General features: G+C 38.8%; 2 protein-coding genes across 3 annotated transcripts in view; both read left to right on the top strand.

Annotated features, from left to right (window-relative positions):
- LOC135211849 (methyltransferase-like protein 25B) overlaps positions 1–28000 on the top strand; it is a 163869-nt gene that overhangs the window by 32506 nt on the left and 103363 nt on the right. The window lies entirely within an intron of this gene.
- On the top strand, positions 230–27036 carry LOC135211799 (methyltransferase-like protein 25B). Its single transcript, XM_064245010.1, is given in 12 exon segments — positions 230–377; positions 2442–2551; positions 3484–3806; positions 4387–4621; positions 5343–5478; positions 6124–6296; positions 7104–7251; positions 7533–7642; positions 25753–25801; positions 25803–25853; positions 26557–26647; positions 26936–27036. Coding segments are annotated over 12 exon segments (1650 nt in total). The 5' UTR covers positions 230–254.

Below are 28000 nucleotides of genomic sequence, written 5' to 3'. Positions count from 1 at the left end.
AATGGCAAGGAAACTATAATTGTGATGTAGAATCTAATTACATTTTTAAAAGTGATTGATGAAAAGCCAGGCTGCATAAGTCCACTAAATCATTTGGACATTTGCTTAATTTTTAAATGAACTGCATTGTGGGTCCATTGCAACTTTGAAAACATTGTGGTAATAATTGAAATTTGAAATAACATCATGGCTATTGACATAAACTATTTTATTTCAGATTGATTGTTCCTTAGCATCTTCAACAAAACCAGTTAATGTCAAAGAATGGTACAATCAATAGGAATAACAAGGACAATGTTGACACCTGGAAGTTGTTTCTTAAGAATTCTGTCAAATTTGTTGATATGTACCGAAGCCTTCTGGATACCTATGTGTTAGTAAGTAAAGCAGAACTGTTTATTACCATTTTGTTTAAATATTTTAAATCACAATCATTTTATTAAATTTAGATTGCATTATCTGGTATATTGGAACCTTTCCTTTTTTTTTCCTTAAGGATACCATGTTACCAGGTATGTATAATAAAGAAGTTCCGATCATTTGGCAACTGATTCTTCTTTGAAAACCTGGTTATTCAGCATGTTGGAATAAAATTTAAAACTATGTGGACCTTGATACAGGGTGCTGCAACAACACTAGATGGGATTCAGTGGTTACAGACTTATGTTTATATGGTGAATTTGGGGGGCCTAAATGATGGTCTGGTACCAGTATATTATTTAATTAAATATGTTGATCACAGACCCATTACTTAACCTATATTAGCCTACATTTTTGGTCTTCTAATGCCTCAAACACTAGTCTTGTGTTTAATAGATATAGCGTTAGTGGACAAAGAGGTCATCCAATAGCTATCATGGATCTTTTGTGCAAAGGTAGCTAAAATTCACTCATTCTGGGTCCAGAAAACCCCAGAGTGGTCTAAGAATCACGCAGTGAGAGGTTAATAGTATGGCAAAGGTCATGGTTTAAATTGTGGTCAGACAATATATTTCAGTTATGGAGGAGTTATGGAGTTCCATTTGACAACGTCTGTGTGTGTGAGAGAGAGAGAGAGAGAGAGAGAGAGAGAGATAGAGAGAGAGAGAGAGAGAAGAGAGGGTTGTAATTGCTGTATGGATAGTTAATGACTGAATTGGTTGTTGGTAGGTTCTGGGCTGTCTGCTGGTAATGTGATTGTTAGAGTTGTGTGTTTTGAGTGAGTTTTTCAGTTAGTCTTTAGTCAGAAACTGGTGATGTTCAGTAGTGTCGGTAGTTCTTTGAAGGCATTGGGAGTTAGTTGAGTTTTGTGCGTTATTGATTTGTTATTATGTTGTTAGGTTGGTGTTGTTTGTTTAGAGTTGTTGTGCCTGTGCTGTTGTGATTTTTTGTGTTGTTTGTGCATGGCTTTTTGTTGTGTTGTTGAGTTTTTGGTTGTTTGCTGTGTTGTTAGGTTGTGGTTGTGTTTCTTGGTTGTTTGCTATGTTGTTTTGTGGTTGTGTTCCTTGGTTGTTGTGTTTGTTGTTGTCCTTGGGTGGGTATTGTTGGGTTGTAGTCCTTGGGTGTTGTTGTTGTTGTTGTGGTGTTGTGGTTCTTGGTGGCGGTGGTTGTTTATTTCTCTGTGACCTCGACCAGCGGACAGCACAGGATAGCCCGAGTAACTGGATTGATTGGTAAGTACATGTGTTTTGTTTTTTCGTTTGTTTTTGTATAGTGTTGGCAGGTACGTGTGTTTTGTTTTTTGTTTTGTTTTGTATAGGTGTAGGTCAATTGTCCTGCTGTATTTGTTGTGTAAAGAAGAAAGTGTGATTGAGGGTGGATTTTGGCAGCTGGACTGATTATGTATAATGTGGGGGGGATTCTGCAGCTTGTTTCCTAAGCTTGTGATTCCGCCACACAGTGAGATACTGACAAGAAGGAATTTGTGTGCTTTTAGGGGAAGGCGGCTGAGTAGTTATAAGAATGTCCTGCAGTTATTAGAGGTGTTCTACCCACCAACAGGAGCAAGCTCACAAATAGTTATTCTTTTGTCTGCAAAACTTGAGAAGTGTCTGGGGGAATAACCCTCGTAAAGTTAGGGTAATTATGATTGGTAGATTTATATGAAAAAATTAGCTTTGTTATTAAAGCTAGGTTCCTAGGTCATGTGAAATGAACAAGGTAGAAGGCCACAAGAGTGTACTTGTTTCATAACTAACCCTGTAAAGTTAAATTTGATGTAGCATTACAGTATTAATGATGATGTGACTATTGTCGTTTTCATTATGTAAGCTTTATGGTAGTGTAAAATGGTTGGATTATCAGATAGCACTTGCCCTACAACTGATAATGAGCATTAACCACAAGGAACATCATATATACCCAGAGAATTTGTTATTGAAAGAATCTACTTGTGAATAATAGTATACTTTCATTTTATTTATGACATTCCTTATATTTATATATAATTACATATTTTGCAGGATTTCTTCACGGAAGACTTGTGGAATCACATTAAACCAGGCTGGAGGGAAGCGCTGATTGGGTTAACTCCTTCTCAGCTTGCAGATTTCTTATGTGATAACAGTCGAAGGTTTGCATACATATTTTCTCAAAACTTCATCTTTGTTGTCTTAATTTTAGGTTTTTAACACAAACCCATAATTACATTTGCACATTTTCGGCCTTCGTAAACTAAACACCATTCCAAGGTAACAGCTGGAAGATCTTCAGGTAGATGTTTGCACGTGCATGCTGTAGGACCTTAGGTTTGAGATAGTTGGAAACCTCCCTTCTTGTGTGACTATCTTGGTGACAGCAAGGCACTAGACCTGATGCAATAATATGTGATGATGTTTCAAAGGGTTTTAATGCCACCGATTAGTGCTTGTGGTGAGTAATGCTTTTTTGTCTCTCTGTACATTGCATTTTTATTTGACTGATCTGGGAAGTGTTTATGTTGTGTATCAGTGTTTCATTAATTCTTACATTTTTGTCCTTTGTCTGGTCAGTAAGTTTACTGTTTAACTGATTCTCTGGGTTTTACACTACCCTAGAAAGTAAGTACACTCCTCTAGGTACATTTTGCTACTAATAATTATCTTTAAAAGAGTTCCATATTTCGCCTGGTGGATCACATATAGACTACCCTAACGAGTCCAATCCTCAAGGTACAATTTTGCTAGTACTGTATTATCTTAGAGAGATTTTCATATTTCTGCCAGTGGGTCATATAATACCTATTTAAAACCTTGTATACTTTAACATTAAGAAAGATATGAGATCATTTGCATAACTTGTAAACTGTTATTTGACCATCACCAAAATTGCTGAACCTATGTAAACTCTAGCCACTTTTATAGTTTTCTACCAATTATTCAATTACGTATATAAAATTTCACTTGAGTAGGATTTTATAAAAAGAATATTCTGCTTTCTGTATATCCTATTATTAATGTAAAATTGATTAGACTATTGTATATCCTTGACTTTATGAATGCAATGTATTTCCCCCCTCTTTTTCAGTCCAGAAGAAGTTTGGCCCCTATCTCTTCAAGCTCTTCGCGTATCGGCCTTTACGTACACTCTTCCGAGGAAGTCTGTAACGACAGATGCCTCATTCAAAGCATACATGAAGAAGCACAAGATTCAGCAGGATTTAGCAAGTGAATATTCATCTTGCACAACAAATTTCAAGCAAGGATCTTTTTGCTCCAAAGACAGCAACTCTGACACGACAGGGCGGAATGTAGTAAATGATAATTACGAGACTAATTTAAGCAAAAATCATCCTCTGCAGGAGACAGCGGTTGTATCCTGGGAAGAGGCCTTTTCTGAACTCAGCCCAAGTAAGATAATATTGTATTTGATTTTATTCATTATACTGCACACCTGCGTTATTAACTTTTTATTTCCTGTAATATTTGTTACACAACAAATCCATTACTTATGTGTAGCCATAGTGTGCTCCAAAGTTGCCTCAGATGCTTCAGTTTATCTTAAAAAGAAAAGGGCCATCAGCTGGTTACCACTTACATATGATAAGAGCCAATAAAAAGTTTCAGGTTTGTGGCAGTTTTCCAGTAGATGGATTCATCTAATTGTGGAAAGTTTTTGTATTTTACTTTCACTCATTTCTTTCTTTTAGCCCCATGTGCATGATTCAATTTAGTGGTAACTGTGACTTACGCACAAAAGGTTTTGTACAAAAAATCATGGGTTAGGACCATCCTCCTTAGAAAGGCTTAGGTAAAAAATGCAGTACATACATATAAACACCATTTTTTAATTTTCTGGATTGTACAAGTGTCTGCCACTGCCACTTAAATTTGTGACTAGAGAAATCCCATTTGTGAGTTTGATTTTCCAACCTACTGGCCATCAAGATTTTAATTTTTTCTAGTTTATTAAGAAATCCTTCTGTTCCAGAGACTGGGCAACACAAATTGTTGCAGCACGTTTTCCGAAGACACCTCAAGCCCAAGAAACAGCATGAAGTTGCCCGCTTAGCGTACATTGCTGGAAATGTTGCTCGGTGCGCTTGCAGCAGTACGATGATTGATGTTGGTTCTGGCCAGGGACATCTTTCCAGATTTCTGGCGTATGGCCATGACGTTAGAGTCTTATGTTTAGAAGCTCAAGGTGAATTTGTCAGAGGTGCAAAGTAAGTTAATCCAATAGAGTTTGTTAATCCCCTAGAGTAAACTATGTCCTCACTCAAGCACAGGCAAATTTGATCTGATGTGTAGTGAAATTTGTCCATTTTAAATTGGTAGATGTTACTACTAACCATTTCAAGCATGTTGTCTTGGTTTTCATGAATATCCTTTTATTTATCATCTGTATCTTCTTGATGTTTTGGCATAGTATGGTTTAGACCCTCTGGTAATTTTGGGCAATATAATGAAGTGCCAGACTTTTTGTAGGAAACTTGTTGGAGAAGTATGCATAGCTTTGGTCATAAGTACTTTGGAAATGGAAGAAAGAATAGGTACTCAGTCAGTGGATATGACAACTTGAATGATGACATTTGTAGATACCTGAAACCCAAACATACATAGGAGCACTACCAGCTCACCGCAGTTTTCTTTCTTTTTAAGAGGGACTGTATAACTTCAAGTAGTAAGTTTATATGAAAAATTGTTTGAGAACAGTACTACTTACTTTGTGTATCTTAGTAGGCTAATTTTACAATTTCAAGAAATTTGTGCTGAGCTCTTTGCATATTTATTTGTTTGTTGCTGCCATTCTTTTGTCGCCTTTTAAGAAGACTAGGAGAATTTTGATTTGAGTGTTTTAGTTATGAATATTTTTAAGTACTATTGGTATTGAATTCTTTGTTATATGTAGCTGATGAAATCATTTTTATTCCTCCCTCTTTGTAGAAAGTTTGATAATCAGCTGAAGGAGACTGTTGAAAAGATGCACCGCAAATATGAAAATCTTCCTCCGCTACCACCACCTCCGCGACACACCCACTGTCATTTAGAACCCAACATGGACCCTGAAGTATTTAGAGAGGTTGGTTATTCATACTACGTACTGTTACATATTTGAATGTCTTTCATATACGAGTGTCTATTATGATTTTAATTCAGTTGTTTTGTTAAGTACGTATTGTGTTTTGATCATACATATTACAAAACCTTTATTTTTAACAGTTTTAATTTGTTTATGGATCACATAAGTATGAAGATTTGGTTAGAAACAAGTAGAGTCGGAATTAAGAGTTGAATGAACCAGCTTTGTTAGGAGTGTACCTCTTGTATCTTTTTTTCACAACTTGGATTTTATCAGGTGAATTTGATCAGAGCAGATTTTCTTTCACTGGCATCCATTTTCTTGTCTGCTCCATTTTCTTGGTTCGCAATTACTTTGAGGTTTCCATTTGGCTCTTTCTTTATTATTTCTCTTCACTTACCCTTGACATTATTGAAATTTGGTGTGAGAGAACTGTGCTCTGGTGATAATAGGTTTGTCAAGGCTAGTAAGACTCCTTGTAACTCCATTCACATTGCTGTTTCTCCTTTTAAGAGTACATCAGAAGTATTACCTTAACAATCCACAGAATTATCTCCTGGAGTCATGTTAGTTACTCATGTAAATTTTTTTGTGAGTAAATTCAGTGATCTGTTTAGCTCCTCACATTCTTAAAAACTGTTGCAGGTCGTGACCAGTGCTTGGCCAGAATTAGAATCTTGTGGATTTGAGCATGGACTTCTGGGTCTTCATACATGTGGAGATCTTGGACCAACTTTACTCCGTATCTTTGCAAATTCGCCAGCGTGTCATGGTGTTGTATCAGTTGGCTGCTGTTACATGAAGTTAACTGTGAATGAGTAAGTATTTGTTTCACTGAAAACCAATTTTTTATTGGCCCATTACCCTAAGGGGGTTATTCTTTGCAGAGTCCCTTCGACTCATAGCTGCAGCCCATTTCATTCTTTTTACTGTACCTCCATTCACATTCTTTTTTCTAACTTACTTTCCACCCTATTGTATCATTTTTTCATGTGAGGGCCTTCAGCCTAAATTGTATACTTGTTTTTTCTACTCCATTTCTAGCTTAAAAATTGTTCCAAATGCTTAAGTAACCCTTACAAGAAAATGGTAATCAATTAATGTCACTGCATGAATTGATCCCCAGGACTTGAGCTACTGTGGGAGTCATTACTTAAGATACCTGATCAGGTGAACTTTGAGAAATGACAGTCCCATTACGAACCAGTACTATTCAGAGGGAAGTAAATGTCCCCAAGGCTTTCATACATAAGTTATAAATGCAAAGACTTAAACAGAAAGAAACCTGAAGTGATATTTATAAACAGAAAGAAACCTGAAGTGATATTTATATTGCTATAGAAATACAGAGCTGACTGTTATAAGCAGAACAAGACACATCCAACCATTTTGAACTTTACCAAATCACAATGATACCAATAGATTACATTAGTTTTGTAATTTGATCTAGAGTTCACGTTTTTGTGTTGTATATTTATGAAATTTAAAAAACTCTTGAATTTTCCCTCTGTGGGATTTATAATTTTCCAGTATTGTACACTGTAGGCAACACCATAGATTTCAGAGTAAAGTGTTTAATTTTGTTCATCATGGTAATAGATTCAGTTATTGCCTCATTTTTTCAGTACAGGCATTGCCTATCCAGGCTATCCAATGAGCAAGTTTGTTCAGTCACTGAAAGGCAATCACCTGAGCTATGAAGCAAGGGAAGTTGCATGTCACGCCATCGAAATGTACTCACAGCGTCTGCATTTGGGTGCGGATAACCTCAAAGTGAGTTGAAATTTATTACCCTTATATTTAGCCTTGAAAAATCTCCCCCCGAAAAGGGAGGTCGTCTTCTGAGTTTAAAAAGCAAACTGTAAATCCTGCCGAGATTTTTAATGATAGGCTAACCCCTGAAGTGTTAATAGTTGTGTCAATAGTTAACTACCATCCCAACAATAACAGTAAAAACTGTAGGTAGTTCAAGTGAATCAGATTTTAAAATCTTGAAGATACTGATTTTACACATTAAGCTTTTGAATGAAGTGCTTTGTTTGTTGTTTTGACAGGTTCATTGTTATCGAGCAACATTAGAGGATATTATTGTGAAACATTGGCCTGAACATCGTCATGCTGGGTTGCGTTCCGTTAACCATGCTCACAAAATGGATTTTGCAGAGTAAGATATCAAAATTTCTCATATTTGGTCCCCTGGGGGAATATTACCTCTGTTAATATTAACATTCAAATGTGGATTAATGATTTGTATTAAGTGAATTTGGTATCTCAACAATGAATGGATTATATTTTGATCAGACAGTTTAGAATTATTTTGTAGTGTTGGCAGTTAATAAGAATTAATATTTGGAGTTTTTTCAAAATTTTGTAAAATGTCTCTTAGTAAGCCTTCACTGACCCTAAGTGAAACCTCAGTTAAGCATCCAAAAAAACCTTTGTGTTAAATATACTATGAAAATATGGAAAGTAAGAAAATGTCATTATAGGATTTGCAGGTGAAAGATGATTTTTATGTATATACAGTAGTACCTCGTATTTCGGACTTTATCCGTTCTAGAAGGCTGCTCGAAGTATGATTCGTTTGAAATATGAGACAAATATCCCCATAAGAAATAAAGGGAATCAGGATAATTCGTTCCAGACAACCCAAAAAGTCCCCCTTTTCACATTTTTTCTGTTATTAATGTGCTCAAAAGTTAAATCAAGAGTGTAAAGTAATGAAACAGTACGTTATACGAAGTAAAATTTTCTGAATTTTATTTTTTCTGTGTACGATTACAAATTGTTTGGTAAAAATGGGGCCGGCCGGCTGAGGGATGGAGGGAGGAGAGATGGGAACCCCTTTTGAGCAAACTGAATTGATTGCAGTATGCAAAGGTTGATAACAAAATACATTTTATTCACATTAGGTACAAAGATAATTAAAGGAATCGATAGTGTGTGTCCGATTGTGTCTTGAGAGAGAGAGAGAGAGAAATCAGCGTGTTTACACTTGGTTCTAAATTGCACGAAATAGATTAATTATACCACAATACTACTCAACTTACTGTTGGCGAATGGCAGACTTTTAAAACAAACATGAGGATTTTACAAACAAATAAGTAATAAGTCAAGAATGCAAGAAAAGGAAAGAGAAATAAAAGTAACTTTTCACAAGGAAGCCATTTAAACAAACAATCGAAGGCATACAGAAGCTGAAAGCGGCGCCAGTTTCTTTATTACAGAGCTGAGTTACTTTTACAGTAGTAAAAATATCGTAAAAAGCAATTATCACTAGATTGGTATTTTTCCGTAACAAAAATAAGAGTGATTTGGCCAGATCGAGTGTAAGTGAAAGAAATGGAGGAATAATCATCACAGATCAGCTAATAAGTCAGTGGGAAACCGAGCCATTCTGCCTTCTCTCTCTCTCTCTCTCTCTCCTCTCTCTCTCTCTCCTCTCTCTCTCTCTCTCAGAGCACCGAACACTGACTCGAGCAAGCGTTTCTTTTTACCATGTTGCATTTGTTGTTTTCATGTTTTATCATTATGTTAAATTTATTGTGGAAATATAATTTTTTATGTGAATTGGTACTGCTTTTTTGTACATATTATAGTAAAGACTTTACTGCTCTCTTCTCTCCTCAACAATACCACGACGCACGATTAACTTAAAATCATTCATTCTTTATTTCTAAAAAATATAAACGCTACCTCCCTCTACCTCAAGTTAGCTGTGTATCTCCTCAATGATGGATGATTTTGTTAATCATTTGTGCTAATTTTTATTGTGAAAAGCTTTGTTCTTTCATTTACTATTTTCATACATTCAACTTACCTGTCAGATATATACATAGCTATCGACCTCCGTCGTTCCGCCCGACAGAATTTCAAATTTCGCGGCACTCGCTACAGGTAGGTCAGGTGATCTACCGCCCTGCTCTGGGTGGCAGGACTAGGAACTATTCCCGTTTTCTAATCAGATTCTCTCTGTCGCCGGCGGTATCAACATTGTTGTTACTTTCCTCCTGACTGAATTCGTTTTTTCGCAAAGCTTTTGATCATCTCTCGCTGATATTTGGTGACGTACTTGGATCGTTGTTTGGCATTCGCTATCGTGGACTGTTTTTTGGACTTGGTTTTTGGAATTCGTGAATATGTCTGACTCTAGTGTTAGTTTCAGAGTGTGTGTGAATGAGGGCTGTAAGGTGAGGATTCCGAAAGCTTCGGTAGATCTTCACAACTACTTGTAGTGGGTGTAGAATGGTTGGATGCTCGATTGAGAATACGTGTAACGAGTGTGAAGAAATTGAGTGCACAAGAGTGAAGGAAAATCTACTTCTTACTTGAAGAATTTAGAGAAAGATAGAGAGAGGAAGGCGGCTTATAAACCCGCAGAAGTCTGCTTCTCATGATTTACTATCTAGTTCTGTAGCTTCTTCCTCTGATAATCATGCCCATTCTGTTTCAGCCCGTTCACAAATTGCTAATCCCTCTAGTTCTGCTTCGGAAATAGCAGAACTTAGAGCTTCCCTTCAGAAAATGCAGGAAAAAGTCGCAGCATTGGAAGGTAAGGAAAGTGAATGTGGTTTCGCTAGTGATATAGGTGTCCCCAGTGTAGTGGAGGGGGCGTCTGGTCGTCTCTGCGACGCTCCCAGGCCTAGACCTCTTCCAAGCTCCCTGGCCCGGAGGAGAAGGAAAGTCGAAAGCCGTACGGGGGTTGTGGAGAATCCCCAACGATCAGGCGTCCCTTCGGCAGAATCGAGCATATCAAATACTGCCAAGGACCGCTATAGGAAAAGCGTCCTTCGAGAGTGCTTTTCGTCGTCTAGTTCGCCTTCTCCGAGAAGAGGATGGAAGGAGTCGAAACTTTCCCGTCCTCTGAAGAGGAGTATGAAAGAGCATGAACTCAATTCGAGTCCCGAGCGCTTCTCTGAAGAAGGAGCGCCTTCGGTAATAAAGAAGGCGAGAATACATTCAGACTCTGGGTCTGGAAGGGATCCTAGAGCGCCTTCCAGATCTCCCTCTCCTGATTCGAAAGACTCCTCAACCAGGAGAATATTAATGAATATGCAAGAGCAATTAGCCTCGTTAGTAGGAACTCTTTATAAGGAGCCTACTCGTAAGAAGGATGATAGGCTTCCTATTAAAAGATCTAAATACCGATCTCCTGTCGGGCGCGACGCACCCTTCAGGGGAGTTGTCGCACAAGCGGCCATCTCTGGGGGGAGCAATGCGTTAGACAGGAGAGAAGTAAGAAAGGAAGTTACTCCTGTCAAGAGTATGGCGCCAACCAGGAGCCAGGCTCCGAGTAGGCGCAAAGAGCCAGTACAACATTCAAGATCTTCAATCAAGCGCCAAGAGTTAGCTGAAGAGGAAGATCCTGTTAGGAGTAGAGCGCTTGTTAGACGGAAAGTGCTTACCGGAATCAATACTCCTACTAAACATCAGACGCATTCTAAGGATCAGGAGTATTTGGAACGACGTGCTCCTACCAGGCGCCAGGAGTCGTCGGGCCTAGATACTCCTCCCAGGCGCCAGGAGTATTCTGAACTTAATACTCCTCCCAGGCGCCAGGAGTATTCCGAAGCTTATAACTCCTCCCAGGCGCCAGGAGTATCTGGACTTAATACTCCTCCCAGGCGCCAGGAGTATTCCGAAGCTTATACTCCTCCCAGGCGCCAGGAGTATTCTGAACTTAATACTCCTCCCACGCGCCAGGAGTATTCTGAACAAGATGCGCCTACTAGAAGCCAGGAGTATTCGAGGCGCTCTGCGCCTGCCAAGCGCCAGGAGTATTCCAAACACGTTACTCCTACCAGGCGAGATACTCCTGCTGTACACCAGGCGCATTCCTCGTATGAAGAGCCTGACACTCGAAAGAGAGTAAGGGAAGAATCAGAAGAAAGAAGGGAGCCTTCTCCTTCCGAGCCTATGAACCCAGAAGATGCCTCGGAGGATGAAATGAAGGAAGGATCTTCTAATTACAAAGTTCTTTCGTCCCTTCTATTGGAGGAATATGGAGACTCGTTAACGCCAGCCGCTCCTCCTTCTCCACGCTCTCTGTTCTCGAGCACGAAAACACACAAGTCTTCCTCTTTCCTAAAAATGAAGCCTGCTATATCTATGAGGAGGGCGCTTCAATCTCTTGACTCCTGGTTCAAGAAGAAGAAGGAGTTAGGAAGGACGGTCTTTTGTATGCCTCCCGCTAAACTTAAGGGAGGAGAGGCATTTGGTACGAAACGGGAGAGAATATGGGATTGTCTCTGTCCGTTTCAGCTGAGTCAGACTTCTCGAGTTTAGTGGATTCATCGAGAAGACACGCCTTGAATGCAGCGAAAGTAACATGGGGGCTTTCGGAAACGGACCACCTCCTCAAGGGACTTTTTCACACTTTAGAAGTTTTTAACTTCTTAGATTGGTCCCTTGGGGTTCTGGCCAAGAAATCTCAGGAAAAGGAACAGCTGGACCCAGAAACCCTAAATAGCATCCTCACCTGCATTGATAAGGCTGTTCAGGATGGATCGGCTGAGGTATGCTCCCTCTTTGGTGCAGGAGTTTTAAAGAAGAGGGCGGTTCACAGTGCTTTCCTAACGAAGGCCGTCTCTCCTTCGCAGAGAGCCGCCTTATTGTTTGCGCCCTCTCTCAGAACACCTTTTCCTCGCAGTTGGTGAAGGATATTGCGCATTCTCTGACTGAAAAGGCCACCCAGGATCTCCTAGACAATCCTCAAGGAAGAATAGGCCTGTGGCCCCAGTGAGGAAAAGAAAGTGGCTCGTCCAGCATCAGCAGCAGCCCTTTCGAGGAGGTCTTCCAACTAGATCTATCGCCAGAAGGAAGTCAACCGAAAAGAGGGGCAGGTCTTCCTTCCGTCCCTTTAAGAAAGGAAAATGAGAATTCTGTCCTCCAGACACCCGTAGGAGCCAGGTTACATTCATTTGCGAAAGCCTGGGAAGACATAGGAGCGAATCCTTGGACGATGTCGATCATCAAGAAGGGTTATCGCATCCCATTCAAGGACATTCCTCCCTTGACAACATCACCGAGGGAATTGTCCGCCAGATACAGGGACCCTGTTCTGATGGATACTCTTCGTCAAATGGTGGAACAGATGTGGGACAAAAGAGCAATAGAGCTAGTGCTGGATTGCAACTCCCCGGGGTTTTACAATCGCTTGTTTCTTGTAGCAAAAAGCCTCGGGGGGATGGAGACCGGTACTGGACGTAAGTGCGCTGAACAAATTCGTCGAACAACAGAAAGTTTCAGCATGGAAACGTCTGCTTCAGTCCTTGCAGCACTGCGGCAAGGGGATTGGATGGCGTCCCTAGACCTTCAGGACGCATATTTCCACATCCCGATCCACCATTCGTCGAGGAAATACCTTCGATTTATGTTCGAAGGAAGAATCTATCAGTTCAGGGCCCTGTGTTTCGGCCTGTCACGGCTCCTCAAGTCTTCACGACGTGATGAAAAATGTAGCAAGACATTTACATTTGAAAGGGATAAACGTCTCCCTGTACCTGGACGACTGGCTCATCAGAGCCAGGTCTCAAAAGCAGTGTTTGGAGGACCTGTCAACAACACTGGAATTGACAAAATCATTGGGATTGATCGTGAACCTCGAGAAGTCTCAGATGATCCCCAGCCAGAACGTGGTTTATCTGGGGATTCAGATGGATTCTCGGGTTTTCGAGTTTTTCCATCTCAAGAGAGAATAAAGAAAGGCTGTGCCACAGTATCGACTTTTAGGGAAAGAGTGCACTTCAGCGAGGGAATGGCTGAGCCTTCTGGGAAACCCTTTCCTCGCTCGAACAGTTCTTTCTCCTAGGAAGATTACATCTTCGACCGCTTCAGTTCTTCCTGAGAAGAAGTTGGAGTTGGAAGACAGGACAGCTCTCGGACACGTTTCCAATCTCGGAGGAAATAAAAAATCATTTAAAGTGGTGGTTGATTCCCTTAAAGAAAACAAAGGAGTGTCCCTGCAGGTACGGACCCAAGCCTGACATTGTTCTCAGACGCCTCGAGTCGGGCTGGGGTGCAACATTGGGATCCAAAGAAGTGTCAGGCACCTGGGTCGGCAGAACGGTGTCATGGCACATAAATTGCAAGGAGCTTTTAGCAATTCACCTGGCGCTAAAGAGCTTCGAACACATAGTCAGAGGCAAAGTCGTACAGATAAATTCAGACAATACGACAGCTCTGGCTTATGTCAAGAAACAAGGAGGGACGCACTCTTTTGCTCTGTACGAGCTGGCAAGAGATCTATTGATTTGGGCGAACCAAAGGAAGGTAGTTCTTCTAACAAGGTTTGTCCAAGGAGAGGAATGTGAGAGCGGACAGATTGAGCAGGAGGTTCCAGGTCCTTCCCACAGAATGGACACTCCACTCAGAAGTCTGTCAGAGCCTTTGGCTCCTTTGGGGGAAGCCTCAAATAGATCTTTTCGCCACATTCCTCTCCAAAAGGATAGAAACCATTTTGTGCCCTGGTGAAGATCCCGGGCTTATGCAACAGACGCCTTTCTCCTGGACTGGTCGGGATAGACGTTTACGCTTTTTGTTTTCCCCCGTTCAAGATACTGGGGGAAGTAGTCAGAAAATTCGTGGCATCCGAAGGAACCAAAATGACTCTGATTGCTCCGTATTGGCCAGCTCAAATTTGGTTCACAGAGGTGATGGAGTGGACGGTGGACTTCCCCAGATCTCTTCCAAACAGAATAGATCTGCTCAAACAACCCCACTTCGAGAGGTACCATCAAAATCTACCCGCTCTTGCTCTGACTGCCTTTCGACTATCGAAAGACTTGTCAGAGCGAGAGGGTTTTCTCGCCAGGCAGCAAGCGCAATTGCTAGAGCCCGCAGATCATCTACTAGGCGAGTGTACCAATCGAAGTGGGAAGTTTTCAGAAACTGGTGCAGGTCGAAGAAGCTGTCCTCTTCCAGTACCTCTGTGACCGAAATTGCGGATTTCCTTCTGTTTCTTAGAGAAAAGTCGCATCTCTCGGTACCGACTATTAAGGGGTACAGGAGTATGCTATCAGCAGTCTTTAGGAACAAGGGATTAGATCTAACGAATGATAAGGATTTGCACGACCTCATTCGTTCCTTCGAAACATCAAAGTCACTTGAACCTAGGGTTCCAAGCTGGAACTTAGATGTGGTTCTTAAATTTCTATCCTCATAAGAATTTCGAACCACTACACACTGCTTCTTTTCGTAATATCACTAGAAAGTGTTTGTTTCTGATGTCTCTTGCAACGGCAAAAAGGGTCAGTGAGTTGCACGCCCTTGAATCAAGAGTTGGCTTCAAAGGAGACTCGGCAATTTGTTCATTTCAGTCTCTCTTTCTTGCCAAAAACGAAAACCCTTCGAATCCCTGGCCCAGGAGCTTCGAAGTGAAAGGACTTTCTAGTTTGGTGGGCAGAGAGGCAGAAAGATCCCTTTGCCCAGTTAGAGCTCTAAAATTTTATCTGGACAGGAAGAAGCAGTTGGGGGGTTCGACAAAAAAGGTCTTTGGTGCTCAGTAAAAGACCCCAAGAGAGCAATGTCCAGAACGCCTTAGCCTTCTTTGTTAGAAGTGTTATTATGGAAGCTCATAAGAATTGTCCAGATGATTCTTTTAATCTTTTTAAGAGTGAGAGCCCACGAAGTTTAGGCATCGCAACCTCTGTGGCGTTCCAAAGAAATATGTCACTCAAAAACATTTTGGACGCAACTTATTGGAGATGCAACTCCGTGTTTGCATCCCATTATTTAAAAGACGTGCGAGTTACGTATGAGAAATGTTTTTCTTTAGGTCCGTTTGTGTCAGCACAGACGGTTCTGGGTAAAGGAGAAAGCACCAATCCTTAAATTGTGTACGTAACCCTCTTGTCGGATGTGTTCTCGTGTTTTCGGTGCATGGGAGTGTCAGTTGTCGCACAAGCGGCCTTCACTTCGCTTCATTTGAAAATCGAGTGACATCTGACTATTAGAGGGGTACAAAATTTTTATTTTTGTATGTATGAGTTTCGAGTTTGTGGTTGTTTGCTAAGAGTTTGGGGATAACTCTAGGCAATCTTAGAACTAACACGGGTTAGGATCGGGTGATCGGGATTGGTTGTGTGCTCCTTAAATAAATGCGTGTTGTCATATAAGCGGATGTGCTCCCATTGACAAACGCCAGTTAGGTTCTGTCGAGTAAGTGGAAGAGACCCCATCGACAGATCCACAAGAACTCTTGGCCACAGATCACTATCTCGCTAAGGCTCTTGAGATGAAGCAGACTCCTGGCAGTAGCCACGAAGTCTTCCATCTAAGAAGGTAGGAACTAAGGTTTATTTATACCTACAACATATGTTGTTTACCTGTCTAGTCAGTTAGTTAGCTGTCTCTTGCCCTCCACCAAAGGGTGTCAATCAGCTATGTATATATCTGACAGGTAAGTTGAATGTATGAAAATGAACCAATTGTTATGATACAATAAAGTTTCATACATACTTACCTGGCAGATATATACAATTGAAGACCCACCCAGCCTCCCCGAGGAGACAGGTGGAAGAGAGAATCTGATTAGAAAACGGGAATAGTTCCTAGTCCTGCCACCCAGAGCAGGGCGGTAGATCACCTGACCTACCTGTAGCGAGTGCCGCGAAATTTGAAATTCTGTCGGGAACGACGGAGTCGATAGCTATGTATATATCTGCCAGGTAAGTATGTATGAACTTTATTGTATCATAACAATGTCATTTTGTTAATATTGTTCAACTTAAGGTCCAAAGAGCATAGGAGGTCATTTCAGCGCTGACTCAAAATAAGCTTCTGCCAGTCGAGAGTGTGACATCAACTCAACCTCGCCTTAATTACCACGAGGAAGGTCCTTTATTAATCCAATTGACAACAGCAAATACTATACATGTTTGCGGATGCTCTACATCGTTAAGCTTTTTAGAAATAATTCTCTTGATCTTGGATTCTTATTGCCGGATGGTACAGTTGCCTCAGTGTTACTTTACCCGTCCCCTTCTGTTTCATGATAATGGTCTGGTAACACAGCAATAAACGCCTGTTTGTCTTTACGACAGGTGTGAATGGTCGAGCTATTGGTTGCCAATGTTCATATTTTCTAATCACTACTGTAGACAATATGTTAATGATATACGAATAATAGTTCACATTACCAGTGAACTTTAGTCGATGTTAAACAAATAGAAAAATAGTATAGTAACAGAGCAATAAAAATAGCAAAATGGTAAAAATCATATTCAGTCCTTATTAACCATAATTGTCAACCTTTGTTCCATTCAGGTGTGGCTGGTGCCAGGCGCGTTGCTGGGAATCCCACTTTTGTTCATGGTAGATCTATTATTAGGTGTCCAATTTCAGAACGTTCTTTGAATGGAAATACGCTTTGGATTTACACAATCCACCTATAAAGTAATGAAATTATAAACCACAAGTACCAAGACCTATAAATATAATTTCATAAAGGCAATTATGATAGCCATTGACAGGTTACAATATAGAACCACCAGATGTATAAAGGAACTAATGTATCAGTGTGTCACTCATAGTACTTGTTTTTTATTCGAGCCACTTCTCACCAGAGTAGCCTAGATGGAAATTCTCTGGCCGGTATTTAACTTGAGTCATCCGAGTACAACACACCTTAACACCCTGATGGTTCTTATATACCAACCCAAAAGTTGATAGAAAGGAATAGTTTGCAGTAGATATGGAGTTTTCATTTCAGCCTTTCATCTCGTGGGATTCGTGACTGGATTTCTTGTCGCTTTAGTCACGATTTGTCGACTACTTATGATCCCGTGGATTTGTCAGTTCAATGAGTTCAAGATACATTTTGCTATTTTTGCGTCCTTGTCCACTAATTTGTTTATTTTTTTATTTTTAATAGAATTTTAATGGAAACTGAATTTGATTAGTTTTTTGTTTGTGAAAATGAGCACCAAAACTAATCTTGAAGGGAACACGTAGTTCATTTGGCTACATCCACTATAATTGTTATTCATTCTTTTTCATGTTAACAAGCATTGTCCTGATTCCAGTAATTTTCAGCTTTGTATTATCCTGACCCTTCCCTGATTAGAGCATCAGTGTTGATTTTTGCTTTCCTTAAGGATCAAATTAAATGAGAGTCCGTTTAACCAATGGCCCCCACCCCCATTACTGATTCTTCAGCCCCACACCCATTACTGATTCTCCAGCACCCCCCCCCCCCCAATCCCTTACCTATCCTCCAGGTTCCCCCACCCTCCCTCCATTCCTCAGGTACCCGTGCAACCTCCCAGGTCACTCTCACAAGATGGGTGGTGGAAAGGAAAAATCAGTAATCCTAATATTTCAACGGTCACATGACCATTCTTTCCCCTCTTTTACAAAGCTCTGGAACTGCAGTCTAATAAGTTCTGTTTGCATTTGCTTAAAAGTCAACCCTTGATATTCTAATATCTTGTTTCTTGTTCTTGATTTTTTGGGTGGGGGTTTTTGGTTTGGTCATAGCACCTAACTCATTCATTCTCCTCATGATTAGAAAGCAGCAGTACTTAGATCTAACAGAATTTAGTGTTGCCCTTGATGTGGTAGCCAAAAGGCTTCTACAAATGATTAACCTGTTATTTAATTTTCGGAGTAAATTTGATTGTTACAACCGATTATATAGTTTTTATAAGATGCAGATAAAGCTTTCTGACATCAGCTCAGGATATAGTTATGAGATGAAAGTGTGTTTGAAAGTAAAGCAACAGGATGGACAAACTTTTTGTTCCTTCTTTTGGTGCTTTTCCTGTCAATCATGAACATCTTAAGCAGGTCAGTGCCAACCAAACCTACATATGAGAAGTGAAAGGCATTTTACATACACTGCACTGAAGGTAGTGTAGAGAACACAAGGCTGGATTCCTTTCCTGACCTGTTAGCCTACGCCTATGTCTGACATCGGAATACCATGACTGACACTGACATAGTTTCTTTGTCTTCAGCCCTCAAAAAGTTAGGCCAAGGCCGCATTTATATAATGTATGTCATTGGTTTTCGATACTAAAAGGCCAGATTCTTCTGACCTTGGCCTAGCCTACATCTTGAGCAGGACATTCATCGAATAACTTATTAAACTTTAGTCTAGTGTTCTATGTCCTTGATGATTTAATCTGAAGTGGCAATACATTTGATGTGTTTTAATAGAGACTAAAGACTGTTCTGCAGTGAAGTCTCCAGTATATAGATAACTACTTATTGAAGAGCAAGCAGCATTGAAGTCTCCAGAAATATGGACAACTACTTAACCTTATTAAACAGGTAAATGTATCAATATGCAGCTAGTCCAAGCTGGGTAAACTTTGAGGTGGGCCAGTTTACGAAACAGTGCATCAATGGAAAGAAGATATGCAGGAATAATTATAACTACTTACTAGGGAGTAGCATTGAAGTCTCCATGAAATATAGATAACTATTTACTGGAGGCAGCATTAAAGTCTCCATGAATATAGATAACTACTTACTGGAGAGAAGCATTGAAGTCTCTAAGAATATAGATCACTACTTACTGGATAGAACCATTGAGTCTCTAGAATATGGATAAACCTACTTACTGGAGAGAAGCATTGAAGTCTCCAGGAATATGGATAACTAACTTTACTGGAGAGCAACATTGAAAGTCTCCATGAATGTAGATAGCTACTTACAGGAGAGAAGCATTGAAGTCTCCATTAATGTAAATAACTACTTAACTGGAGAGAAGCATTGAGGTCTCCAATGGATATGGATAACTATTTACCGGAGGCAGCATTAAAGGCTCCATGAAGATGGATAACTACTTACTGGAGAGAAGTATTGAAGTCTCCATGAATGTAGATAACGACTTACTGGAGGCAGCAGTTGAGGTCTCCAGGAATATGGATAACTACTTACTGGAGGGCAGCATTGCAGTCTCCAGTGATATTGATACTACTTACTGGAGACATCATTGAAGTCTCCAGGAACACAGATAACTACTTACGGAGACAGCATTGAAGTCTCCAGGGATATGGGTAACTACATACTGGAAGCAGCATTTGAGTCTCCAGGATGTAGATAACTACTTACTGGAAGCAGCATTTAAGTGTCCAGGGAGTAGATAACTACTTACTGGAAGCAGCATTGAAGTCTCCAGGGATGTAGATAACTACTTACTGGAGGCAGCATTGGAGTCTCCAGGGATGTAGATAACTACTTACTGGAGGCAGCATTGAAGTCTCCAGGGAGGTAGATAACCACTTACTGGAAGCAGCATTTAAGTCTCCAGGGAGGTAGATAACTACTTACTGGAAGCAGCATTGAAGTCTCCAGGATAAGTACTTACTGGAAGCAGCATTGAAGTCTCCAGGATAACTACTTACTGGAGGCAGCATTGAAGTCTCCAGGGATGTAGATAACTACTTACTGGAGGCAGCATTGGAGTCTCCAGGGATGTAGATAACTACTTACTGGAAGCAGCATTGAAGTCTCCAGGTATGTAGATAACTACTTGTGGAGGCAGCATTGGAGTCTCCAGGTCCCAGATAACTACTTACTGGACAGCATTGGAGTCTCCAGGTCACAGATAACTACTTACTGGAGACAGCATTGGAGTCTCCAGGTCACAGATAACTACTTACTGGAGACAGCATTGAAGTCTCCAGGTCACAGATAACTACTTACTGGAGACAGCATTGGAGTCTCCAGGTCACAGATAACTACTTACTGGAGACAGCATTGAAGTCTCCAGGTCACAGATAACTACTTACTGGAGACAGCATTGAAGTCTCCAGGTCACAGATAACTACTTACTGGAGGCAGCATTGAAGTCTCCAGGTCACAGATAACTACTTACTGGAAGCAGCATTGAAGTCTCCAGGTCACAGATAACTACTTACTGGAGGCAGCATTGAAGTCTCCAGGTCATAGATAACTACTTACTGGAGACAGCATTGAAGTCTCCAGGTCACAGATAACTACTTACTAGAGGCAGCATTGAAGTCTCCAGGTCACAGATAACTACTTACTGGAGGCAGCATTGAAGTCTCCAGGTCACAGATAACTACTTACTGGAGGCAGCATTGAAGTCTCCAGGTCACAGATAACTACTTACTGGAGGCAGCATTGAAGTCTCCAGGTCACAGATAACTACTTACTGGAGACAGCATTGAAGTCTCCAGGTCATAGATAACTACTTACTGGAGGCAGCATTGAAGTCTCCAGGTCACAGATAACTACTTACTAGAGGCAGCATTGAAGTCTCCAGGTCACAGATAACTACTTACTGGAGGCAGCATTGAAGTCTCCAGGTCACAGATAACTACTTACTGGAGGCAGCATTGAGTCTCCAGGTCACAGATAACTACTTACTGGAGGCAGCATTGAAGTCTCCAGGTCATAGATAACTACTTACTGGAGGCAGCATTGAAGTCTCCAGGTCACAGATAACTACTTACTAGAGGCAGCATTGAAGTCTCCAGGTCACAGATAACTACTTACTGGAGGCAGCATTGAAGTCTCCAGGTCACAGATAACTACTTACTGGAGGCAGCATTGAAGTCTCCAGGTCACAGATAACTACTTACTGGAGGCAGCATTGAAGTCTCCAGGTCACAGATAACTACTTACTGGAGCAGCATTGAAGTCTCCAGGTCACAGATAACTACTTACTGGAGGCAGCATTGAAGTCTCCAGGTCAGATAACCAGATAACTACTTACTGGAGGCAGCATTGAAGTCTCCAGGTCACAGATAATTACTTACTGGAAGCAGCATTGGAGTCTCTAACAGGAGACTTCAATGCTGCCTTCAGTAAGTAGTGATCTACATTCATGGAGGCTTCACTGATGCCTCCAGTAAGTAACTATCAGTATTTCTGTAGACTTCAATGGTGCCTCTAGTAAGTAGTTATCTACATTTCGTGTATACTAATTTTTCTCTCTAGGAAGGTGTTATCTATATTCCTTGAGAATGGGCCACAGTTAAGGCCTCAAAGTACTTAAGTTTTTAGTAAAATTCTATATTAATACTCACAAGTAAACAATTTTATACTCAGTAATCTAGTGGGTTTCTTTCTTCAATGTAAGGAATTTTTACAAGAATGGAAATTTGACACACAAAAAAAGGACATATAGTTTCAATGAATTTGTATTGCTTGAGTCCTATAACAAAGGCTAGTACAAAATTATGGTTGTGAAAAGCACTGAACATGACAATTGTGAATTACTGCATAGTTTTTAGATAGGTGTTATAAATTCATTTATGAAACCAGCTGATTTTAATAAAGAAAACTCATTATTATATAATTACAAAAAGCTTGGGTGTCATACTTTTTAGCAATGATCATGACCAAGGACAAACTCAAATGAGGGGAGAAATTTAGCCATTTAAGTTTAATGTAAAGAAATAAAATTAAAACCTGACAAATACTGAAAGCAAAAGCAATTCAATCCAGCTCTTATTTCCATGTATCTACCCATTTAAGGTGCATCTGGTTGCAAGGTCAAATTGCTAATACATAAAAATATCAGTATTAAAAGTGAAATACCTTACAAAGCGCTTAATTACATTACACAGGGTAATTCCATTATCAAGTGGGTCTTTAACCACCGATGAATTCTCGAACTACCACCATAGTTGTCATGAACTCGTATGAACCTCACTATTCTGCGAATGATGATTGTGTTTACTTTCATAAAAATAAATACAATTGATGATTTCTTCTTGATGTTTTTGTTAGGTTTACATGTGGAGGGAAATTTTAAATATTGAACAAGATATTGAAACAGTTAGTTTGCTTCAATAACTTTTTTTTCACACCCTCACTAATATCGCTGAGTCGCCATCCACGAAGAGACAGTGATATTGGGTAGGGTGTGAAATTGACACTAAATATTGATCTACCATGGACAAAAGTATGATCCCAGCAAATGCCTACACCAGCCACACCTGAATGGAACAAAGGTTGACGATTATGGTTAGTAAGCACTGAATATGATTTTCACCATTGCTATTTTTATTATTCTGTTATTATACAATTTTTCTATATATTTAACAACTTAATTCACTGTTAATGTAAATTATTATTCTTATATCATTAATATCATTAACACATTGTCTACAGTAGTGATTAGAAAATATGAGCATCAGCTTCCAATATCTCGACCATTCACATTTGTCGTTACAAGACAAACAGGCTTCATTGCTGTGTTACCAGACCATTTTCATGAAACATACATAAGGGGATGGGGTAAAGGAACACTTCAAGTCAACTGTATGTAGTATGTACGCTCACAATGGTCCAGTTAGAGCTAATAAAGAGGAATGAAGTGATCTTCAGACAGCTTATAAACTTTCTGAAAAACATATCAAGTTTATCATAGGTATGCAACGAATGAAAGTTAAATTTGCCGTGCAACTGCTGTCCAAAAGTACTTATAAATCTTTTGATCACTTCGACAACCAAGGCTATTTGAAGAGAAGGGCTGGAAAATTACAAGCCATTTCATTTGGCTTGTTGATAGATAGTTTGATCCGTTTTATTCTCGACTGCCAACAGATAGAAAATCATCAAGAAATGCTTACGTGACTAAACCTGTAATTGCAAGACAAAATCTTTCAAAACATGAATAGAACCGCTAGAGAAATGAAAGTGAAGAGAAGTACAATGCTCTATCCTTTGTCTAACTTGCTGAAAAGGGCAAAATAAAAACTTGGCATGACGTGTACTCTAAATTACAGACTAAATCAGGATGGGTTGGGCCACTTTTTTGGTTGCAAAAGTCAAATGGGAGTGTACGATCAGCACACATCACCAGTTGCATTTAAACATCGTCTCAGAGCCCACCTTTTAGGAAAAGACAGCACACTTGTAAGCTCAAATAGCAATGTTTAAAACTGCAACAGTGAAAATGTAACATGCGCCTCATTTTCCCACGTCCCTGACAAGCAAGACGCATCATTCAAAGACGAACGAAATTCCCTTCAGAAAGAACCCAGTATATCAGCAATTTTATTTTGCTTAGCAGTATTTAATAAGGATCAAAGTGATGACTTCAAAGACCAGGAAGTTGAAGAACAAACATGGGAAGATGCCATATGTTGGCGGGTTCATTGTTTGCAAGTTTCCACAACTGGAACATTTAGGAGCAAAAGTAACAAAGAAAGATGACACAAAGATTGGTGCCATAAGCTTTGGTGAGGGGAAACTAATGAAACCTAGAGTTTCTTGATCATTTGAAATGTATGGATAAGATGTTTGATTCTCACCATGGGAGGAAAATGTTTTAACAGCCTTAAAAGGAGCGATAATTAAATTAGCGGATATAATTAGCAGTCACATCCAAATAACTTCAGAAGTCAAAATATTTTGTTCCATGACATACAGTTTTTAGAATTCGAAATTTGAACAGACACATTAGTAGTTCCAGAAAAGCGATGCATAGATTTAAAAAGTTAGCGACATAGCTATTATATGTGCAAAATGTGATTTTATGGAGATCTGTTAAATGTGTAATTTAGAAATATATTTATATTATTGTTTAGAATGTTCTTTAGAACTCGCTCATGATTATTTAATATATTAAAATTAGTTTTTATTCTGACAATTATTTTCCTTCAGAAACAGATAATAGTATTTAATAACAGATAAAAAGAAGAAAGCAGAGATAGGTTTTCTATAATTTCAATGTTATTTGGGGAAAATGTTCTAATGATCTCTTATGATTATTCTTCTTTATAACATAGTAGAATGAAGAACCTACATCTGACTATTAATTGAATTATCGAATGGCTTAGAGTATTTAGAAAAAAAAAAGAGGAAGTAAAGGCAGGATTGCTATAGGTTATTGCTGCAGTTATTGTGATGTCACGCACCTAGCCGTTTAATCCTGTACCCCAGTTTAAGCTGTGCATGACAAGACCTTATATTCTCTTGACCTTGGTTCAACTAGACCGTCTCACTCGGCACACCGAGCACTGGCTCAATTAAGACTTTTTTTTCTTTTTCTTTTTTCTGTATTGCATTTGATTGTTTTCATATTTTATCATTACGTTCAATTTATTGTGAAATAACATTTTATTTTTTATGTGAATTGGTACAACTTTTACGTACATATTATAGTAAAGATTTTACTGCCTCTTCTCTCTTCAACAATACCACGACGCATGATAACTTAAAATCATTCATTCATTATTCCTAAAAAATATAAACCCTACCTCCCTCTACATCACGTTAGCTGTGTATCACTGCAATGATGAATGATTTTGTTAATCATTTGTGCTAAATTTTACTGTGAAAAGCTTTGTTCTTTCATTAACTATTTTGTTTATATTGTTCAACTAGACCATTTCACTCAGCACACTGAATGCTGGCTCAATTAAGACTTTTATTTTTTTAATACTTTCATTACGTTAAATTTATTGAGAAATTCCCTTTTTATGTGAATTGTTATTGCTTTTACACATATACAGTAATACTTTAACTCTATCTTCTTCTCTCCTCAACATATCAATGCTCCCTTGTTCAGTCTCAAGTCAGCTGGGCGTGACGTCACCGTGGTTACGTACGATTTTATACCTCTTTTATGCTAAATGTTATATTGAAAGCTAAATTTTTTATTAAATGCTTTATACTTTAATGTATTTTGTTGAATATTGTTATCATTAAACTATATATTGTAAATAAAAAAATAAAATAATACAGTTTAACTTGTAAGACCCAGTAGGCCGTCGAATACAAGTATAAACTAGATAATCAGTCAGTTCAAAGTACAAGCATTTGTTCGACAAACGATACAAAATTTTCTCGAAAATTTTGTTCGAAAAACGGAAAGTTCGACATGTGAAACGTTTGACAAACGAAGTACCACTGTATATCCATGATACTGCTCATATCTTAAGGGCAAGTAGTTGATTACTATGTATACAGCAATGAGTCCAGGGCAGTGTGAGTTCATTTATCTTAAAAAAAAAAAAAAAAAAGATTTATTGTTATCAAAGATTTGTTCTTAAACTTGAGGGACAAATGAGAGACAGACAGTTTGAGAGAAGTTGACCAACTTGTTAGGGAGATTTAAAACGGAATTAAAGATGAAATTTATTGCATAGGGCAGAAAGCAATGATTATAAATGCTCTCCTTGACTTTTGTGGGTAGATATTGTGAATCTCGCGAAAGAGCCTAGATATTTAGTTATATCCCATCTGACATTTCTGGTTGCCAAATAGTTATCTGACAATTTTATTAGAATTAGAAATGTATTGGATGGTTTCATTGCAATTTCATTTCAAAGAATGTCTCTCTCTTAGGTATGCAGAAGCTGCTGTGAGCCGATTGAAGAATGTTAGTCTCACAAAGATTTGGATTTAATAGTGAGAAAACTAAGGAAAATCTTAGTCGATGGATGCAGGTAAGATAGTTGGAAGGATTTTTGTTTTCTAGTGCCCAGTTCAGAGGGTTGTGGTTTTTCATTTATGTAATAATACAGTGAAACACTCAAGTTCTAATGGCATTGCCTGTATGTAATTATATTACGGTGATCTTCAGAACAGTTTTGCTACTGTACTTCATGTTAATTCATTGGTCTGGCTAAACTACATAGCAATAATATTAATAAAGAAACTTAATAATGATAATAATGATTGGTTATAATTAACGCAAGTTATTTAAAATTTGAACACTTGTGTCAAAGTTGTGGCCAGATCAGGTTGGCTAGGAAACTGCTGTTAAATTGCTGTTTAAATCTAAAAGATTTTTTCATCTTGTAAATAAATGATTAATGCTTTTTGCTGAGTTTTTGCTTGTTGGCCTGCAAATCTCGTTTTGAGTTGTGAAATTATTTTTGCCCAACAGTCACCGAGCACAGTTCAGGAATCTAGCCATTGCATCTTCTATAAACGATATTTTATCATCTTTACCACAAAGTAGCTTTTTTTTGTTTTTTTTTATCATTTGGGGGACTTTGATGATTATTCTGAGAAATTTGCCATCTTTTACTGAAGTATCCACAAAAGGTTATGGTAAATTATTGATTGAGAAGATAATTTTTACTAGACATACATAACTTGAAGTTCTTTCATTTTCTTTCATTACGAATACGGTGTTTGCTACAGGTAGTCGTGTATTACTCTCTGAGACTGCTGTTAGCACCGGTAGTGGAGTCGATAATATTGTTGGACAGATTAATCTTTCTCTATGAGAAGGGTAAGTTTTGCTTTTGAAACATGTTTATTATTATAATAATCATAGTTGATGATCCTTCTAAATGGTGAAGTTAGTTAAACTAAGATAAAACTTTGCAGTTCCCAAGATCATTTGATTTATTTAGTAAACTGTCTCATAAGAACACAGTTAGCTTTATTGGATATACATTTCAAGAGTGAATTATGGATAGTGAGAGACCAAATAAAAGTAGTAGCAGTGATATTTGCACAATATTAAATTTCATATTTCAATAAATAAATAGACATCAATAAAGTTTTGTATTTTCAGGTATAGAAGGCATTCTCCTACCTGCTTTTGATCCACTCCTGTCTCCTAGAAAATCATGTGTTTTAGTCGCAATTAAAAAAAGAAGTTTTTGTGATAATTAAATAGAAGTTTTATTGCTCACGAGCCCTGGATGGTAAGGCAAATAAAATTCATGTTTTTGTAGAGTATCGCCAAACATTAGCTTGTTTTTGTATTCATCATTTATACTAGTAAATTTTATCTGATAGGCTACTAAATTTGCAACTCATGTGGAAATCTTTCTCACTTGCTGCATAAACCCTCCTGGATAGTTAACAGCTGAACATGACTTCAGAGTTGGTGTTTGCAAATAAATATAATTTTCAGAAGTCAGCTTCCCATTTAGAAAGCGGTAATGAGGAAAATCAGTTGTGCCTGTAACATTGATTTCAGAGGCCAAATAATGATGGAGATCCGTATGATGAAGTAAACAAAATACGAGAGCATAGAGTTAATCTTTGTATAGTTTCTTAACAGAATAACTGTGCAGACTTTTGTTCATATGAGATTCAAACCTGCTACTCTTTTCTGATGAATGGAAATAGACAAGGTTGAAATGTCACCCGACTGGAGTAGTGCTTGAAACAAAAGTGAGATGCTGTATGTGTGAAAGACATTGAAAGTTGCCTTTCTTAGCGACTATCTGCAGCTGTGTGCTGCAGTTGCTTTTCTTATTGTATCTGCAGGTGTGTGCTAAAGTACTCTTCATATGACTGCTATAATATTTTTTTCATATTTTCCCCCCTTTTTCCCCCCTTTTTTTTTAGAATTTTTGGGTACGTTATATGGTGGTTTTTTCCTCATTTTTATTGAGCACCGACACTGCTGAATTTCAAGTCTTTTTGCGGACAATACCAAATGTAAAATATGGTTTCATGTTGAACTTTTTGGACAAATATACCAAATGTATAAAATTATTTTCCCTTCTTGGTTTGTCTGTCCATTTTCAGTTCTTAACTTCTGCAGCTGTATTCCAGTTTAATGGGCAGTTCAAATTACCAAGTGACAGTGCATAGCTTCATTCTGATTCTCAGATTGCCAAGACAG

Source organism: Macrobrachium nipponense, chromosome 40 (genome assembly GCF_015104395.2).
Source record: "Macrobrachium nipponense isolate FS-2020 chromosome 40, ASM1510439v2, whole genome shotgun sequence".
Lineage (NCBI taxonomy): Eukaryota > Metazoa > Arthropoda > Malacostraca > Decapoda > Palaemonidae > Macrobrachium > Macrobrachium nipponense.
The sequence above is the reverse complement of the archived record's forward strand: the minus strand, read 5'-3'. Positions and strand labels throughout refer to the sequence as shown.